The sequence below is a fragment of the Haliotis rubra genome, unplaced genomic scaffold, assembly GCF_003918875.1.
Source record: "Haliotis rubra isolate DU_JTF1 unplaced genomic scaffold, ASM391887v1 Scf178, whole genome shotgun sequence".
Taxonomy (NCBI): Eukaryota; Metazoa; Mollusca; class Gastropoda; order Lepetellida; family Haliotidae; genus Haliotis; species Haliotis rubra.
In genome coordinates this window covers 1,408,184-1,429,421 of record NW_025765758.1, presented here as the reverse complement: position 1 = coordinate 1,429,421, position 21,238 = coordinate 1,408,184, and the positions used below count along the sequence as shown (strand labels likewise).

Genomic DNA, 21,238 nt, shown 5'->3' with positions numbered 1-21,238 from the left:
TGTTTTACATGGTACTTTGGTAGCAAATTATATTTCCTACACATGCACAAGATTAGTTGATCCGTACATTTTCTAAAATGAGTATAAAGTTACTGTTGACAGATTGCTGTGATGTGTTCATTTTTAAGTGTGATGTAGATTTCTGGTACAAAACATGTAGGAGAGACACAATGTAGCTGTGTAAAATATTTATTGCACAGGATGATATGAACAGATATATCACAGTGGTTGTGGCAACAACTAAGTGCATAATAACAAAAACATGTATAGAATTCAGATGTGTGAACACTGAAAGTGTGCAGTCCTCAGGAAACAAAACATTTTGTACATTGGACGGTTTCATGGCCCATGAAGACATGAAAATTTTATTGACAAGAAGTTCAAATTTCCAGAGCTGTTTCCTTGCCCCTTCTTCAGGGAACAAAACCATTTTTGGGTGACCAAAGCTCATGTAAATGGAAGAAGCCCAGAAATGTCTCTCAAAACATATTAACCAATGAAGAAACTAGAGCGAGTTCGGTTTTACACCGCTTTTAGCAATATTCTAGCACTATTCTTGAACACCAGAAATGGCCTCCACACACTGTACCATTTGGAGAATTCAACCTGGCTTAAAGCACACACTTTAACCATTGGGCTACTTCTTGGCCTCAAGACTGACTGACTGAGTTTGGTTTTACGCCGCTTTTAGCAATATTCCAGCAACATCACGGCGGGGGACACCAGAAATGGGCTTCACACATTGTACCCATGTGGGGATTCGAACCCGGTCTTCGGCGTGACGAGCCAACGCTTTAACCACTAGGCTACCCCACCGCCCCCTCTTGGCCTCAAGAGGCAAAGAGTAGCCCATAAAGGTTATCCGTAAAACTTCCACGTCTTCATGTTATCCAAGCTTCTAAATGCCAAGCAAAGATCATATGATCCTACATCACGTTGTAGACGGTCAGAGATGCTCTGCAACAAACGCGACCAGTTGTTCACAGGCCTATTTCTCCAAGATTGCCCAACATCAGTGAGAAAATACATGGAATGTTAAAGAAATAAAACAATCATAATGACAACAAATCCCATCTGAAGTAACTCATCAAACATAAACAACAAACAAATAAACATTGGACGGTTTCACATCACATTTTCATACAGGCTTAATATGAGAGGCATACACAACCAGTTCCATCTGTGGAACAAGCTTAACATTAGAGGCAGCGAAGATCACTGGTCCTGTTGCTCCACGTGTCTTAGCTCTGGACAACGATACCAGTAGTTGATTAGGTGGACACAAGTAACATCACATAGTAATATTTGCAGCCCAAATTCAAGTTCAGGACTGTGATACACAGATCCAGTTCAGGATTCTATTACACAGACTTAGTTCAGGGCTGAATCTCCTAGATCCAGCTCAGGATTGTATTACACAGACCTAGTTCAGGATCGAATCCTCTAGATCCGGTTCAGGATTGTATCACACAGACCTGATCAGGACTAAATGCCCCTTGATCTAGTTCAGTATTGCATTACACAGGCCTAGTTCAGGACTGAATATCCTAGATATGGTTCAGGATTGTATTACACAGACATAGTTCAGGATCGAATCCTCTAGATCCGGTTCAGGATTGTATTACACAGACCTAGTTCAGAACTAAATGCCCCTTGATCTAGTTCAGTGTTGCATTACACAGGCCTAGTTCAGGACTGAATATTCTAGATCCGGTTCAGGATTGTATTACACAGACCTAGTTCAGGACTAAATCCCCCTTGATCTAGTTCAGTATTGCATTACACAGACCTAGTTCAGGACTGAATCCTTTAGATCTAGTTCAAGATTGTATTACACAGACCTAGTTCAGGATCGAATCCTCTAGATCCAGTTCAGGATAGAGTCCCATAAAGCAATAACATGCATAGTATTAAGGTCTATGTTTGAAAATAGGAGCTACAATTGTGAAGTTTGATGAAGCTGACAGGGTGTGGATGGTGAGTTTCGTAGTCCTGTTTCTCCTTGGTAGCAATTAGTGTGCATGCTTCTATGGAAATTACAGCAGTGATTGCATCATGTGTATATTTTGTACTTCACAGGAAAGGTGTGTTTGGATATCCTTTCAGTTCCATTTGACACACTCTTATAAATTTGAATGGAATTTCACTATCTGGTACAAATTAGGGATGTCAATTTCGAAGCTTCATGAAACTTCAGACTACAAAAAATGACCACTTGAAGGTGTAATCTTGGTAATACTGGAATTCTAGATTCACCAGGTGTGAATGTTAAACACTCAATGAGGATGAACATCTGTGATAATGAAGGCAGAAGGCAACAAAATTGTACTACTGAAGCAAGGGAGCTAACTCCAGGCATCTTAGTGTCAGTAGTTGCACTCATTGATGTTTACCTTTTATGTACATAACAGTCAAGAACACCTACAGAATCAAATGGTTTCCCAGGAAATAAATGCCCATTAGTGTCTACTGTGCGTTATGAGAGGTGACATCTTTGGTATAATATTCAAAGCCTTAGCCTGTGGGCTTCTAGGTTAGAATTGACCTGAGCAACCTCATCCTCTAGAATCTCCAGGGTATACATTCCGATAAATTTCCACTCTACCCTGGATGCATCTACGGCTCGGCCCAATAATGTTATTACCTCCCTTGGCTGGCTTTTTATCCAATCAGGTGTCTACGCTGGAAACTTGAGTGTACCAATCACAGAGCTTCTATCACAACTCACTTTTGCTTCTTTCATCTAACCGATTAAACTTGGCAACACAAATGTTGCAGAGGTACTCTGAAAGAGGTAGAATGACTTCTTGCATATATTTTTTTAATGTTTCAGACTTTCCAATTTGTCGGTATGATTTTTCCCGTAAATCTGAGTCACACAGCGAGCAAACATTCGTAGGTGCGGCTGCCATCTTAGTTGACACTGGCAAGCTTGGTTGTAAGGGCTGATTGGCAGAGGGCAGAGCTAGCAAAGGGAGGTAATAAAATGTAGATGCATCCAGGGTATAGTGGAGATTTATCGGAACGTTTACCCTGGAGATTATCGAGGATGGAGCAACATAAGCCAATCATAAGATGAAGTGGGACTGATTGGTCAGGTTCAAGGATTTGTTTGTGTCACAGAACCCTGATGGAATGGTTCTCATAATATCAATCACTGGATTGATGGTCCAGTTATTTATAGGCCATCGTTCTTCAGCTGGAATGTTGCTCAGTACAGCACAACACAACAAACAAAATATCCATACCTGAAGCATGTGCTGTAACATAAGCTCCATTAGGATTGGAGATGACAGTCTAAGTACTACTAGTATTTACCCTATATTCACCAAGTGCATGATAATATCAAACTGTGACTGCATCCACCATCTCATCTCACTACCATGTTTCCTTACATTCAGACATACACATGCATCAACACAAGGCTTTCATCATACACAGAACATATTATGCTACATATATAAATCATTACTAGCTATATCACTAACTCCATTCATGGGCATACATACAGGTACCCAGCAAAACATTCAGTAAACAACTTGATTGAAGTAGAAGTGAAGAAACGGACATGTTCCCCCCGTAAGCTTGACATGTTAACCCTGCATCTGAGGATGCTGAATACTGATACAACACTGGACATCAAGCCTCATCCACTTCACTGATGCAGGGGATCAGCTGTCACATATTATCTGGACGGTTTTATGTAAAAGAGATTATACCTTTAAAAAGACAAAAACTATTGTGACTATGAAACATCATCTTCCCAAAACAACTGACGATAAAAGACCATTTTTCCATGCCAAACTAGGGTGGAATCTTGTGGCTTGATGGTAGCTCCACCAGTTGTCAATTCTATGACCTACCCAATCAGACTCCATCTCTCATATCACTTGCATGTGATTAAAACAAAATGGTTGCAGTCAAGAAACTCACAATGATAATCATGATCTATATTGTAATAAAACGGGTCTCACTTGAGCCACTTTAAAGAAAAAAGAAAGATTTGGAAAATACCAGTTGATGCTCATTTGACAGGACACCAGATCCAAATTTTGTTACATGTCCTTTAGGGTACGATGATTTAGACTCGTTAGGTGTGACAAAATAGAACTAAACAATTCCAGGAAGGTTGGCAAGGCTGAAAACTGGACTTTTATAGTCATTCAAGTCCTTGGGAAGTCCCTTGGGAAGATAATGCCAAATGGACAGGAGTTTTAGATGTGGTACAGCAGAGTGCCAGGACGGATAATTCTCTTGCAGGGTATCGTCGGAATATTGTTGTCTTGGTCTGTTCCTATTTCGGTGCGGGCTGTGACCCATTGGTCTGTTCCATATGGTGCGAGACAACACAGTTACAACATATGGTTGGCGGTTGTTTTCAGTGGAGAACAGTAGTTGCAGCGCCATCTAATGGTGACGATCTGTGAAAACATAAACAGAAGGATATAATATAATAATCAACATCTAACTGCTCTTTCACAAAACAGATTTATCAAACAAATATTTCTTTCCACGCCTTTACCTTCATGTCAAAGTACGTAACTGTGGTTTTGGAAGAGACAGAGGACTGATATATTTGAACCACATGGCATTCCAAGAACTTTCTCCTCATAGATTTAGGCATCCTTGATAATCTCAAGGGTATATGTTCTGACAAATCTTCACTACTACCCTGGATGCATCTACGGCTCGGCCCAATCATGTTATTACATCCCTTTGCTGGCTCTGCCTTCTCACAGTAGCCAATCAGATAAGCCCTTACAACCAAGCTTGCCAGTGTCAACAAAGATGGCGGCTGCAGCCACAAAGGGTTGCCCGCTGTGTGACTCAGATTTAGGGCAAAAATCATACAGACAAATTGACAGGTCTGAAACTCATTCTACCTCGTTCAGAATACCTCTGCAACAATTGTGTTGCTAAGTTAGATAAAAGAAGCAAAAAAGAGTTATGATAGAAGCCTTGTGATTGGTATGCTCAACTTCCCAGCGTAGACACCTGATTGGATAAAAAGCCAGCAAAGGGAGGTAGTGAAATTATCGGGCCGAAGTGTAGATGCATCCAGGGTACTAGTGGAGATTTATCGGAACGTATACCCTGGAGATTATCGAGGATGAGATTTAAGCAGAGACATATTTCTAAATTGAAACATTTTGATAGACAAAGGCCAAACTCATCCTCTGACGCTTCAGAGCTTCAAGGACAGACACAATCTGTGAAAGAGATCATATAGATATGAAGAAAGCATCAAATTATCCACTGATAAAGTATTTGTAGTTAAAATGTCTTCATCTTGGCAGTACTTTATTCAAAGGAGAGCATGCATCAGATTCCAAAATAAACCCAACATTTCAATTCAGGTTGGAACTAGATGCTGTACAAAGGATACTTGAGAACAGTCTTTTCAACTTGTCACAGTAACAGTGTTGCTGCTTGTCTGGATGAAAGCTGGATGTCAGCCCACTTGCACGAAGCGATCTTAGAGCTAAGACCATCTTAAGTCTGTGTTAGAGTATAGGTGAGGTGAGGTGAGATGAAATTGGGTTTAACGTCGTGCTTGAGAATATTTCGCTCATGTGACGACGTGCATGTGTGACTTTATGTCTAGCCCACTGAGATACCATGCCGCAGTGAAGCATGAATACCCCACTCAGACACAGTATACTGACTCCAAGCCGACCAGTCCTTGTTGTACCCATTAATGTCGAGCGCCAGGCAGGGACCAACAAGTACCATATTTTAACGTCTTTTGGTATGACGCAGTCAGGGATCGAATCCGCGACCTTCCCTCTCCGGTCGGATGCACTAACCACTACACTACAGAGGCGGTTGTTAGAGTATAGGAGTTACGATCATCGTAGTGCTAAGATTGCTTGTGCAAGTGGGCCCAGAGTGATACTTGTACCTTTCTAAAATCAACAAATAACAAGACAAACATTGGCAAGGTATATCCTTTGGATAAACAAAAACATAAAGGTGAAACCGTTTTATGTCATACTGATGATAATGTTTATTATGCAAATATTCTGAGTCAGATATTCATTAACACATATCCGAATGAAAGCATCACACATAAAGTCAAGCGCCTGTTTCCCAAAGCAATCGCACCACTATCACATTCGTGAGTATAGGAGTTATGATAGTTATAGCGATATGATCATTTCTGAATTAGACCCAGGGGTGTACTGAACACTCAGGCCTGTGACAGTAACAGCAGATAACCGAGACAGTGGTGACAGGAGGGGTGCAAGAAGGAAGAAGACAGAGACAGAAGACACATACGATTCAAACGGGTTTGATAGAGATGAGGTAAAGTGTGTGAAAGACGTGGATGGCATATAATCATTAAGTATCATACAACAGAGTAGTGCAGGGGTGGAAATAACTTTAAAATTGATAGAGTACTCCGGTACAGTGGCACATGTAAAGTCACTTGCCCTGATATTTTTTCCACTATACCAACCGTTTCCTTGCTGATTTTTTACATAAACTGCATAATTAACATTTGAAAAAGTCAACTGGACACCGGTACAGTGTGATATACAAATTTGCTTGCCGACAGAAAAAAACACTGGACTCGGACGTCGGGCAATGGGTTATTTCCACCCCTGTAGTGAAATGACATAATTCAGTCATCATGGTCATACAGAAAATATAATGCACAAAGATAGAAAATCCTGCATCTCCCATGTAACAAACTGTGCCATGCTGTGGACGGATCTCACTTGTTACATTGATGAGATTATCAACAAACACTTTCTGCCCCTCATTAAAAACCATGTTGACAGTACTGATCTTGTAGTTTTCACAAGGAATCGGTTGAGGTATTATGTCCCTTTGGCTGTCTTTCATACAGTGCTGAACACAAAGGTTAATGCAGCCTGTGAAGATTCTGCCTATTCAACTAGCACCGTCACTGCTTTTGTTTTTAATTTCAATCAGTTACATGGTGGGATTTTCTTCAGATCAATCATATGCCCAACAGATGACTTCACAACTTGTTCTTACATGAGACATGATAAAAATTGTTATAACTCCTTCAACTATGAGCGAGTATGGTTTTACGCCACTTTTAGCAATATTCCAGCAATATTCCAGCAATATCATGGCAATTTTTTACCAGTCCTGCCAAAATCTAGCCTGTCCTCCAAATATAAATAAAACACCATTTCAAGACTTAAAACTGGTTTGTTTTATTTTAAGCTATAATTTAATATGCACACACAGAGCTTGGACTGTTAAATCTCTCCTAGTGGAATCATCTGATTATTCTAGTATCCTTTAGCAGTAAATATTCAAAAAGGTTATAATAAAATAATGATTATGTCATTGGTTTGCTAAAACTGACCCGACATGAGGACGACCAGATTTTTTTACCTCCACAAAATTCTTTCCTCGGACACTGCATTGTACACATGTAGGGAAGCGAACCCAGGTCTTCGGCGAACACCTCCTTGAAACGGAAGGGACATATTACAAAATCAAGAGGTATTAAAACATGTTTTTAAATGTTAACTAAGACTTACATTTCATCAAAAAATAAAATCGTCTTATCTAAAGATATATATCGACATAACAAAATGTAAATTCAAATGAAGGCCTGAACTATGATTTGTTGTATTTTTAGTGCTGAGACAAAAAGGAAATGTAAATTCGTCCTACACTTGAGCTGGCTGACTTTTTCTCATATATTTTTAGTGTCTGGGTGACAGCCTAATTTACAATATATCTTCTGCATGTTAGAAACTAACACACTAAACAATGGCTCACCAGCCTAAAACAACCATTCAAATACCAGATAGTTGCCACATTTGAAGTCAAATTAGACGACAGTAATGTGTTGGAGAAACCATGCCTTGATCAACCAATACTAGTACGAAAGACCTCAATGTGGTTTCAGGTGATTTTTGTAACATTAAAGCTTACAAAAAGTGGATAGCAAACAATTTGCTCTAGCACTACCTTCAGCAAGTTCAGCCTAACTAAATTAATCTAAGCTATCTTCCCAAAATGTTTTTCCATTATTCTAATGACTCTTGACCCTGTGATGCCTTAGTAATTTGATTATTATGAATGTGATGAAAATCACATAGAATATACATAGGTTTTCTTCATGTAGATCTACAGGTAGCTGACATCCGTGACAAAAGTATTAGCTGTCAATGAACATTTCAGGGTTCAAAAATCATATAAGTCAGGTCAGTCATTCAGCAAAACTTAAAAACAATATTTTTTAGAAGTTGGTTAAAATGGATGCATGTGCAGATGGTCAACCAATGTGAAACAACCCAAACAATGTGTTGTGAACCAACATCGTGAAGTTACAAACAGGTTACATTATAAACAGAATCATATCAAAATATTGTTACACAATCATATCACACAAATAAGGACATAATTCCAAATTATTACAAAATAAAAACATCCAAATCACTTGGCAATTATCACAGAAAAGCAAACAAAAAACAGGATAAGCATGACATACTCAAGCATTTCGTTTCAGAAATACACATATATTATCTATAAATACATATCTACAAAATGAAAAAAAGACACAATTCAAGTGGAGATCAGTACAACGCCAAATCACGACTTTCTCCTATTTGTGTTGTATTCTCTTGGGTCTCAGAGACAGAGTTTGTTATACTAGATTAACTCATAATTAGTACAACAGGCAGGCTATTTGTAACCATAGCAATGGTTTACCATACATGATTCCACTGCAGAAGGAACTTCTTGGACATCAGCAACAACATGACTCTGCCCCAAGAGTGAATATTTGAATCCACTATTTTTAATGATACCTTGCATACAATTATAGTGAGTGAGTGAGTATGGTTTTACGCCTTTTTAGCAATATTCCAGCAATATCACGGCGGGGGACACCAGAAATGGGCTTCACACATTGTACCCATGTGGGGAATCGAACCCGGGTCTTCAGCGTGACGAGCTGAACGCTTTAACCACTAGGCTATCCCACCACCCCGCATACAATTTTAATGTCCTAGGTGTCTATTGATTGGATTTCATCAGAATCTTCCCAGAACTGATGCAATCAAACACATAACATTTTGGTTAATTTTATGTAAATGGTGAAGTGTTTGTCCTATATTGTGATGTGACTTAAGTGCATGATGTCAGTCAACAGTGCCCACAACCTAGGTCCACTCACAACGTGGTTCACTCCAGTCTCACCTTCAACTCCTGCATCAGCTCAGGGTTACATCTATACATGCTCAGCTATCCTGGATCAAGGAGACAGGGCTTTATACATATATTCCATACATTCTGAGATATCCTGACCCAAGTAAGCGAGTATGGTCCTACACCGCTTGTTGCCAAATACAGCAATAGGGGACACTATAATGGGCTTCACACATTATACCCATGAGGGGAATTGAACCTGGGCCTTTGCCATGACAAGTGAACGCTTCCACCTCTAGGCTACACCACCACCCTTCCTGAACCAAGTGAGTGAGTGAGTTTGGTTTAATGCCGCTTTTAGCAACATTCCAGCAATATCACGTTTGGGGACACCAGAAATGGGCTTCACACATTGTACCCATGTGGGGAATTGAACCTGGGCCTTTGCCATGACAAGTGAACGCTTCCACCTCTAGGCTACACCACCACCCTTCCTGAACCAAGTGAGTGAGTGAGTTTGGTTTAATGCCGCTTTTAGCAACATTCCAGCAATATCACGTTTGGGGACACCAGAAATGGGCTTCACACATTGTACCCATGTGGGGAATTGAACCCAGGTCTTCAGTGTGACGAACGGGCACTTTAACCATTAGGCTACCTCACCGCCCCTCCTGAATCAAGAGATGCCATGCTAGATATGGGTGGGGTTTTATGCTCCTCTATATCATGGGATATCAGCTGGATGCAAGCTAGAGCCCCATAAGCTGCGGGTTAGATGCCAAATGGTTTCCATTTCTTTGTAACCCAAAGCATGGGTATGAGGCTGGTAAACCAAGAACAAAATCATGGCAAATTGGGATTTGTACAATCATTCAGAGGTTTCTGGTACTCTAAGAGCTGTTTGTTGACACTTGGTGGGACATAAACAACTAGGGCACCTGTGCCCTTGAGACGGGATGAAAGTACAAATATGAGCAATTACTTGACAAACATGACAGAATAACTCATTTTCATATTACATTCATAAGAGAACACTCCAGGAAATCAATATTCTGCAATTCATCATTATAATATGATATGACGGTGAAATTGCTGATCTGAGGCCCATTGCACAAAGCTATCTTAGTACTAAGGTGACCTATCCCCATACTTTAACATAGGCTCACCTTCACCACATCACTAAGATCATTTCATGGAACAGGAGTCTGGTCTGCCTTGAGAACTCAACTTTCACACAACATATGAAATGTACATTACAGAGCACTATACTTGAACTAAACTAAGTAAAAATTATATTGGGTGTGGTACAAGAAGGGTACAAGAAGGGGATATGAAACAGTGTCAAACAAAAATTCAGGTGAGTCAGTGCTGCGTGGTAGGGATGTGAGTGGGTGTAGTACAACATGCCGATGTGGGCTTGTGCAGTATATGCTGGGGGATGTGAGTTGTAGTACCGGTACATGAGTTAGGGTATTTGAAATGACAATGTGATTCTGTGTACAAGTTGTGGATGTGAGTCTGTGTACTACTATGTGGGTGTGCATCCCTTTTTTCAAGCAGAAGAAAAGCACATACAAAATACAAATCTCCAAGTAATTTGGTGTTTACAAATTATTTTAAGAATTGATTGCACTCATCTGCCAACTTTCCTGCATGTTGTATGTCTAGTGTATACATTAAGTCAAAAAAGCTGCATCTGTGCTGGTTTACACAAACCGGTAATGTACACACCAACCAGACCTGTGCAGAGCAGTGGAACCTTTTCGACCTTTTCTTTGACAATCAAACCTCAATTATTAGTGGTGAGTGAGTGAGTTTGGTCTTACGCTGCTTTTAGCTATATTCCAGCAATATTACGGTGGTGGCACCAGAAATGGGCTTCACACATTGAACCCATGTGGGGAATTGAACAATAGGCTACCCCACTGCCCCTCAATTATTAGTGACACCAAACTTATATTAGCTTCAGCTCTAAGATTTCCTTATTTTTTGGATTTGAAACGAAAAGCAATTGTTTATATCACTGAAAAAGGTTCAACTGCACTGGACACAAGTAAATATTGCAAGTTACTGGGGGTAACACTGTTGCTATATGACGAATGTCCGACAACACTGGTAGCAACAGACCCTGGACTGAACCATCTGTAGCGAAAATACAACAGTAGAGAGCATAACAGTGCAGAGCCATGCAGGAGGGTCTCTGGAGTCACACCTTTGGTCAAGTGTGCATCTCTGGGTGAAGCAGGGTGAAAACTCATGCAGTGTACAGCCACCAGTGTCCAAAGTACAGCATGCACACAACATCAAAACTTCTTACCAATCACTTCAGATTTGAGTCTGTCAGCTATGGCTTTTCTCATAGCAAGTCTTTTCTCCATCTCAGGGTCTCGTTTCTCAGGTTCAGCTGTCTTGCCCGACATTGCAGCACGAGCTGCCCTTGCTGACTGTGGCCGCTGCGGCTGAGCAGACTCAACTCGTCTCAGCTGCTTCTCTCTCTCTTCCTTCTTCATCTTCACGAGTTTGTCCCTCTGCTCCTTCAGGAATTTCAAACGTTGTTGACGCTCATCCAGTGACATTGCTTCCATCGATTTCTGCAGTGAGAAAGGCATTTTGATCCATCAATCCTGTGCACACTGTGACCAAAATAACACAAGCAGAAATGGGCTTCACAAATATTTTGGCATGACGAGCAAACCCTTGAAGCACTAGGTTACCCCACTGCCTCTAATTGGATATGAAGCAAAACAGTTCATTTTCCTTGTTTCTGAAATTCTTAAAGGTTATGAGATTTTCTATACAAATAGCTCTTCTTTTTTTTTATGTGGATAAACCTTAGAACCAATATTCATTTTCCTTCAACCTCTGTCCAAACTGAAAAGTCTTGCAAACATCTTGTTTGGTCCATATCCCATCTACATCTTCCACCCACCTGCATTGCCTGGTACCTCTCAGACTGCTGGACACTGGAGCTGGACTCATTCTGGGCAGACTTCATCCAGTTGGCTGCAGCATCAGCATTGCTCACCCCACTTGCCTTTGGCATATCCACATGCTTGTTCTGCACAGGTGATGTAAGTGGAGCAAAGCCAGTGGCAGACGTGGGGGATTTGGGGGACGCAGCAGTGGCTTGTGGTGGACGGGAGGCAGCGGGCATGGCAGCTATTTTGGGCTGAAAGGTTCAGTAATCATATCAAGCATGATAGAGTGTAAATACAATATGACTGTACCTGGAAATATGACAGAGTTTTAAAAGTGCACTTGATCAAAAGTGGTACACTATACAGAGTCAGATTCAGAATATGTGGTATGTGGGTGCACAAAATATCTTAGTCAGAAGCTGACTTTACCAATTACCCAGTTCACATGTCTGAAAAAGAGAGCAGGACAACCTCCCATCTGGATCCACTAATGCATTGTCACAAGTATGAATGTATTACAAAAAGCTGAACAACATGAGGATTTCATTTAGTAAATCTTGCTGTGCTCTAGTGGTGTTCCGATTAATTGAAATAATCGAAGATTGGTCGCAGTGACCAAACGACCAAGCAATCGATCACAATTTCTCATAATCGAACATAAACGATTTTGGAACTACTGTTTTAGTCTTTGAAAATTTTGACAATGGAACATATCTTAGAAGTTGTCAGGGCCTGAAAACGTGTTTAATTCTTAGAAAACTCACTTCACTTACTGAAAAGCGATGACTGAATGTTTCTCTAAGACTCAAGGAAGTTTATGATCATGATATATTAGTCATCACTTTAAAGTACCAAGTTGCATCATGTTATACATATCTGCAATAACAACCTGAATAGGAAAATCTGAAAAATGACGCTAACCAATTTTTTTCGAGGATTGTTCGTTGGTAATGAAGCAATCATCAATTGTGAGATTTCAACCCATTCCCAACACTACTGTGCTCAGCTCTGTTCCCAGGCCAGGATCAGCTGGTCATTCAATTGATTCCAGTTACATGATGTAATCATAAATGTAACCTCACACAATTTTGCAAAATAGGAAAACTTAGAAAATGAAACAGCAATAACAATATTGCAATCTAGATGAATGAGTACAACCAGATCTGTCAAATTCTCAAGAGGCCTCTCACAGGTAGTAGTCGACAGCTGTTGATAAACAAGTAGACAATAGGTTTGGCTGTACTACAAACACACACAGAATGTTGTACCTAGCCACGAGTCAGGAATCTGAGTAAAATTTTGTGTGGTAAGCTCAGCTGAAGAAATTATCCATGCAATATCACTAAATTCCAACTCTACTCAAATGATGGATATGAATGATGTAAGAGGTATATTTGGGCTGAGTATATAAAAAATACTTAGCACAGACTGAGATGTAGTTGAAACAGTCCTATTAACTATTTTTTTGCTCAATAATATGCTTTGCTACAGTACATGAGGACTTACTGCAGATCTGAGGTCAGTGGCTGGCTTGCTGGGACTGGTTGGCTGGACTGTTGCATCATGGGAGCCAGCAGAAACAGGGGGGACAACTGCAACATTTCCAAACCCACCACTGGATCCACTCTTGAGGGCCTGTAACACAGAAATGTCATCACATCTGAATAAAATGGAAGATACTAGAACTGTCAATGGCATGAACCTGAAATAATCAGTAGCTATTACCTTCCTGTCGGTACCCACTCAGTATTAATGAGGGGCTGACTAAGCACTTTTATCTAGATGGTGCATTCTAAACATGTTTTAGGAAATAACTCAAATAGTCAAATTACTTTTTCATAATACACCACCACCCAAGAACTCGCCATGTCAATAACGCACCATCACCACTTCACGTGTCACCAAGTCATTAATACTCCATCCCCTAAAGACACACCATGTCAATAGTACACCATTCCCCAAAGACTCAACAGTACACAATCTCCACCAAGACTCACCATGTCAATAGTACACAATCCCCCTGATTCACCACGCCAGTAGTACACAATCAATAGTACACAACCCCCTAGACGCACAATCCCTATGTCAAAAGTACACCATCTCCTTAGACAAACCACGTCAAAAGTACACCATCTCCTTAGACTCACTAAGTCAATAGTACACAATTCCCCCTCACTCACCATGTCAAAAGTACACAATCCCCGCCCAGACTCACCATGTCAATCTTCTTCTCCTCCACCTGCCTGCTGTCACTGAGCCGCTTGGCCTCACACATTGAAATTTCAAGCACAGCCTTCATCTCCTTCTCCTCCTGGCTGCTCATACGTTTCTGATTCTCAAACTCCTGCCGTGATTTCCTGACATTCACAGAACAAATTCATTGACATCAAGTAAGAAAGAAGTTGACATGAGAATAACTTTCTAGCTTTAAGAAGAACAAGTGTTTGCCACTGATATGGCAAGGTCCCCCGCCGCTAAAGAATGGAGTATCTATAACATATTTACTACTTTTTATTTTTTGGTCACATAATGCCTGAAATGACTGCATAATCACCTAATGTATGCTGTCGACATAATTGAAAACATTGGGTGCAATGCTTTATGAGATATCAGGTTTAAATAAGTTTGAAAAGTGGTCAAAGTGTTGTAGTGACCTTGAAGATAAGGTCAAGGTCACTCAAATCAACTGGTGTCTGGGTAATTCCCCAATGTAGGCTGTCACCAAATTTGAAGATATTGGATACAACAGTGCATGAGATATCACGTTAACAAGAGTTTGAAAATGGTCAAAGTGTCGTGGTGACCTTGAAAATAAGGTCTCACTCAAATCAACTGGTGTCTGGGTAATCCCCCAATGTAGGCTGTCGCCACATTTGAAGACATTGGGTACAACAGTTCATGAGATATCGCGTTAACAAGAGTTTGTAAAGTGGTCAATCATTGCACACGGGTAAGGCAGCAATACACTTCACTGTGACACCACACGTCTCAATAGTGAAGCCCTCAAACAACATATACCTTGACAGGGAGGTCCTGACACAACATATATCTTGACAGGGAGGTCCTGACACGATATATTCCTTGACAGGGAGGTCCTGACACAACATATATCTTGACAGGGAGGTCCTGACACAACATATACCTTGACAGGGAGGTCCTGACACAATATATACCTTGACAGGGAGGTCCTGACACAACATATATCTTGACAGGGAGGTCCTGACACAACATATATCTTGACAGGGAGGTCCTGACACAACATATATCTTGACAGGGAGGTCTGGACACAATGTATACCTTGACAGGGAGGTCCTGACACAACATATATCTTGACAGGGAGGTCCTGACAAAACATATATCTTGACAGGGAGGTCCTGACATGATATATACCTTGACAGGGAGGTCCTGACACAATATAAACCTTGACAGGGAGGTCCTGACACAACATATATCTTGACAGGGAGGTCCTGGCACAACATATATCTTGACAGGGAGGTCCTGACACACCATATACCTTGACAGGGAGGTCCTGACACAACATATATCTTGACAGGGAGGTCTGGACACAATATATATCGTAACAGTGAGGTCCAGACACAACATATATCTTGACAGGGAGGTCTGGACACAATATATATCGTAACAGTGAGGTCCAGACACAACATATATCTTGACAGGGAGGTCCCAGTGTTCACGAATAGCATCTGACCCTCTGACAAATCCGACAGATTCGCCAACGGTCAGACAGAAGTCTACAACCCGCCGGCCCCAGTGTCTGACTGTATATTTCACTGTATATTTGACTGTATATTTCACTTTGACTGAAGTTGTTTTATGTGACATGTGACACTTGTTTGCTGTTTATAAATCTTATGTTTGTTAATAATTTCAATGTCAGTTATAAGAAATATTAAATCTGAAATGTGTGTTTAATTTTATTCCATGGGTCCTGAGCATTTTCAATGGGTCAGACAGACGTCTGAAACTTACAGGACCCAATGTCCTGTGATTTTGAAACTCCATTCGTGAACACTAAGGTCCTGACACAACATATACCTTGACAGGGGGGTCCTGACACAACATATATCTTGACAGGGAGGTCTGGACACAATATATACCTTGACAGGGAGGTCCTGACACAACATATATCTTGACAGTGAGGTCCAGACACAATATATATTTTGATGGTGAGATCATGATACAATACATTTCTCTAATGTGAGGATGTGATGCAACACATATCTCAATCAACAGGTCGGGATATAAAACATATCACTACAGTGAAGGCAAGACAAAATCCATGTCTCAATAGTATGGTCATGAGACAATCCATACCACGAAAGTGACATCATGACACAATAAATATCTCCAACATGAGGTTGTGAACACTATAGACATGTGGGGGATGTCTGTAAACTGGAGTCTTGGTTACAGCTGGCTGCGTTTCCAACACAATCAACAAAACCTTCTCACACTGTTCTCATCCAGATAAACCCATACAATTTACTTACTCCATTGCTGCTGCTAGCACTGCATCTTCCTCCTTTTGCCTGGTGTTCATCCTCCGTGGTTCCTCCTTGCTGACATGAGTCAGACTGCCGGGGAGGGCTCCGAGATTCTTCATGATCATCTTTAGGGCTTCCTCTTGGAGGACAATGTTTTTATGAGCCATCACTCGCACAAACAGTCCAAAGTCGACCGAAGACATCACCTGCTCCAGCACAGTCTGTAACAGGAACATTCACCAGAATCAACACAATGCAAACAGAGAAATAATGCACATATTTGCTCTTTCAGTGTTAATGTAAGCCCAAAGTTACAAAGTATTTTAGCATGTTGAGGTTGTCAGTAATTACTGCTTTGGAAAAACCCAGGCAGAATGGTCGAAATTTTATGGGAGTACTTTATATGAGCTATGGAATATCTCTTCCATTTCAAATGGTTATATTATTGAAGGGAGAGGTAGATGACAGGTTTCATGGAAAAATGTAATCTTTCATCAAGAATGCCCCATGTTGACAAATATCAAGTAGTTAAATTCACTTTCCCGATATCGGAAGCAAAGCTCTAACTAGACTGATGGAAGGTCATCTGTGTTACCCTTAAGGATGTCCTCAGTTCTCTGTGCAGATCTCATTTTAATGAGTATTTATTTGTAGGTTACCGGTACTTCTGGGCCCCATAACACAAAGCAATTTTAGCTTTACAACTGTGGTAATTCTCTGCTAAGTATGGGAGTTATGATCACCTTAATGCTAAGATCACTTTGTGGAAGGTTGCCCTGACTGACTGACCTGGAACACAGTCCTGATGTCCTCCTTGTCATTCATCTCTTGCACTGCACCCATGATGGCCTTGTAATCCAGACCTGTGTCCTGCTCGAAGGACAGCAGCATCCGGTCCACCTAGTGATGTAATCTAATCATTTGAAGATCACATCTAACATTTAGAAAGAGGTCCAATGTAATATATCTTATATCTGGGACTACACTTTCTCAGTTAAATACAGATTTTAGTACTTTTGTTAGTTTGAGTCCTGTTCATTGCACTCAAAGGTGTGCTGGTGATTAGGCATAATAGCAGTAGTTTATTTGATATTAAGTCACACTTGTTGGATTGTTCAGCTAAAATTCTCAATTAAAGCATGGCATATCCATGAGAAAAAGTCATTAAAGATAAGTGAAATCAGGCATGATGATAGCCAGTATCCGAAAACAATACCAGCAGACATTGTTAACATGACAATCTCCTAAAATATGACAATCTCATCCTAAACATGGCAATTTAACCCTTAACAAGACAATGTGAGCTACAGATGATCAGCAATTACCAAACGCTTGTAGTCTTCATGGGTCTTGCGATATTCTGAAGAGTCTTCTATTTCTGGATCAAAAACTGCAAAACAGGGAAACACATAAACAGAGAAATGTTGTTGCAGGGTTTGATAGTTGGTTGGTTTGTTGTTTAATGCCGCTAATCCAGTGATCAATCGAGCATCAATCTACACAATTGGGATACGATGACATGTGTCAACCAAAACAGCGAGCCTGACCACCTAATTCTGTTAATCGCCTCCTACGACAAGCATGGGTTACTGGAGACCAATTCTAACCCAGATATTCATGAGTCTGCAGGATTTGAAAAATATCTGGAATAATAAAAGGGTCCTTACCACCATAACGTCAAAGCTTGAAGATTCCATGATGGGGCATTGCTGGAATATTGTTAAGAGTGGCATAGAACCCAACTCACTCACTCATATGAGTGAATGAGTGAGTTTGGTTTTATGCCATTTTTAGCAACATTCCAGCAATATCACGGAGGGGGGTATCAGAAATGGGCTTCACACATTGTACCCATCTGGGGAATTGAACACAGACCTTCAGCATGACAAGCGAATGCTTTATCCACTAGGCTATCCCACCGCCCCCACTCATTCATATGATTCCGAACACTGTTCTTGTGAATTAAAATGGCTACATAACAATGTCTACAATCTCAGTGGACCGACAGATTCATTTTTTCAGTAGATTCTTAAAAATAGCAGCTATTACATCTAAGAGCTAAAATATTTTCCTCTTATTTTGCACTCTGCTGGACATATTTAAAAGAAAAAAATGTTTTTCATGATCGTAAACTTGATGTTAGTAATAATTTGTAAATATACATCAAGGCACCATTCTCTTCCCACAGAGGTTACTCCTGTCATATCTTCCTACATAACCTCTGTTCTAATACAACCCTTTCTTGGTGTCAGCGTTCAAGGCTCGTGATTGGAGACAAGCCGATTTAGTTGTGCAATCAGCGACGTTGTTTCAAAAGTGATCATTCGCAAGGCCTCGGTAATTTCCGAATGCTTCGTGGAAAAGAACCTGAAAAACGCTTCTTCTAGAACTCAGTCATGTAATGGCGTATCAATGGCGCTCACTCGCTGACAACGGACAAGCTTCTTCCATTAAACGCCTTGTGTGTAACATCAACACAATTCCCGGCAGATGGGGATATTTGTCACTTGTGTTAGTCAAATTGAATCTAAGTCGATGTAACAATTGTAGAAAGAAGGGAGATAATTAGGTTACACTCTTTGCCGCTAGGGGATTTTACGAGGACCGGAAATATGGCCGTATTAGAACAGAGGTTATGTAGAAAGATATGACAGGAGTAACCTCTGTGGGAAGAGAATGTCAAGGCACAAGATCTTATCAGTAAAATAAAGGGAAATAAAAACATTTTTAAAAAAGAAGAAAAAAGTGAAATAGATGCTTTCTCACTAAGGACTTCTCCTATCATAACTTTCACACACCATAAACAATGTTAATGTCACAGGTTTGCAAAATTGAAAGACATCAACCATTCAGTCGACAGATGTGGCAGCAAATACGGTCTATCTCATTTTTCAAGAAAAATACTCCACTTTCTCAGACATGTTATAAATTGCTAAGTGCATGACCCAATCACTTCCACAGTTAGTCTAAACACGACTAAAAACATGGGAAAGACTACAGAATACTGGATACCTTCCGCCATCTTTGAAAACTTCAGAACTGTGCAAAAAAAATGCTCAACTTGACTCGTGTTTTGAGTACTTCGCTATCTTAGTATACTTACTTTTTTAGCCTTTGGATATCCATTACTATCTTCTTTGGGGTTAGTTTAACAAACATGGTTAGGGTTAGGTCAGGATAAAGTAACTTTCCCACGCTCATTCGCTCCAACTCCCAGAATTCCGTAGCTTCATTTTTTGAAAGGTGTATATATTTTTCTATTTGTGATAACTAACCTTTCATTTTCAAAATTGTTGGTTAGTTTTACTAACCTGAAGTCATCCCAAATAATCCAATTTTTATGGTTATTTGTTTTATTTTGATTTATGCTTCTTCCCAGTGTTATTTTGTTCAATTTTATGGCTGACAGAAGTCGCCCCAGTGTCTGACTGTAAATTTGACCTTTGACTGAAGTTTTTATATGTGACATGTGACATACATGTGACACTGTTTGCTGAATAAATGCATGTGACAATGCCAATTATAAGAAATGTTAAATCAAATAATGGTCCTGGTATGTATCCTTACAGGACCCAATATTCACCATTCGTAGGCTGTATTATGCCTCTGTAGGTGTATTATGCCTCCGCATTATTTCCCATAACATTGATGATAGATGATTAATTTATGATGATGATTCAACTAGAAAACAGATGACTCCAAGAAAAATATTTGGAGTTTATTATTTCGAGTTTCTATTATTTCGAGTTTCATGTTTATTATTGTTGTATGATTTTATTTTTTCACATTTTGAATATCATTTCTACTCAATTTTAACAAACTGTTGAATTTAGCAATGTTACAGAAAGTAGCTCTACCTCTCATTTCAGTGTTCTTTGTAAAAAGTAGATCCTAATAATTATCACTGTAAGTAATTTGACTTAATTTGTTCTCACGAAAAATGGGAATACATGATATCTTACATATTGAATGTGTTGTTATTGCTAATGTGATGCACAAAGTGGCCAGGATACGGCGCACTCGGTAAAGGACGCTATACCTCTCACTTTTTATCAAAATTAACACGTGAGAAGGTCATTTCCGTGACAAATGGCATTACAAGATATGTCCGTCTGTGAAATGCGAAGATAGGACTTAGAATAAGAAGAAATCGAATAAGAAGAAAAAACCAATGAAAGGCTGATAGATCTGGAGATCGAAGTTTATTTTCAGCGTTGAAAACATTTAAGACTGTCAGCCACAGCAAACAATTATACTCTTGTCAGTGCAATTACTTACTCATGCACCTATCTTCCATAAAGGTTAAAACAGGAACTTGAAATATTGGGTTGCTTAGGAAACAAAGCAACTCATCCAAAACGTATTCTCTGCTTCTCGACGCCATTTTGAATCCATACGACGCGATGACAGATCTCGCGAGAGTCTGCGAGTTTTCACAACGAACTCCGAACTCCGAACTCCGATCTCCGAACTCCAAACATCTATGATATGAGTTCAAAGCACATCCTTTCTCAGTATTTAAGTCATGTCCCTAACAATGAAGAATATACTATCAATATGTCAGAATAAATGTACTGTTGTCGTATTCGTTTGCAATCATTAAATGTTTGGGGCATTACACGTTATAAAATATTTAAATATACAATGGAGTGAGTGAGTGAGTATGGTTTTACG

At 40.0% G+C, this 21,238-nt stretch overlaps 1 protein-coding gene across 5 annotated transcripts; it reads right to left on the bottom strand.

Annotated features, from left to right (window-relative positions):
* Positions 1-173: 173 nt before the first annotated feature.
* LOC124273220 (cilia- and flagella-associated protein 36-like) lies at positions 174-20,963 on the bottom strand. 5 transcript variants are annotated; one of them, XM_046708437.1, is made up of 11 exons: positions 20,843-20,960; positions 17,890-17,954; positions 17,354-17,464; positions 16,571-16,785; positions 14,275-14,416; positions 13,566-13,694; positions 12,071-12,310; positions 11,459-11,732; positions 9,193-9,242; positions 1,842-4,421; positions 174-1,631 (listed from the first exon to the last, which is right to left on the bottom strand). In XM_046708437.1, exons 1-9 carry the CDS (start codon positions 20,946-20,948, stop codon positions 9,238-9,240), a joined length of 1,287 nt encoding a protein of 428 aa, XP_046564393.1. In that variant the 5' UTR covers positions 20,949-20,960; the 3' UTR covers positions 174-1,631; positions 1,842-4,421; positions 9,193-9,237. The 5 variants fall into 5 exon arrangements, with proteins under 5 accessions (XP_046564393.1, XP_046564391.1, XP_046564394.1 ...); XM_046708435.1 differs by lacking the exon at positions 9,193-9,242 and having other exon boundaries at positions 174-1,423; positions 1,476-1,631; XM_046708438.1 differs by lacking the exon at positions 9,193-9,242 and having other exon boundaries at positions 20,843-20,963.
* Between the last annotated feature and the right edge of the window lie 275 nt (positions 20,964-21,238).

Bases quoted from the DNA above. Each gene is read 5' to 3' on its own strand.
- LOC124273220 (XM_046708438.1), bottom strand. From the start codon at position 20,948: ATGGCGTCGAGAAGCAGAGAATACGTTTTGGATGAGTTGCTTTGTTTC. The intron at 16,786-17,353 runs GTCAGTCAGTCA...TTCCTGTTACAG, and splicing joins ACATCAGGACTGTGTTCCAG to ACTGTGCTGGAGCAGGTGAT. The intron at 13,695-14,274 runs GTGAGTCTGGGC...TCTGTGTTACAG, and splicing joins AGGAGAAGAAGATTGACATG to GCCCTCAAGAGTGGATCCAG.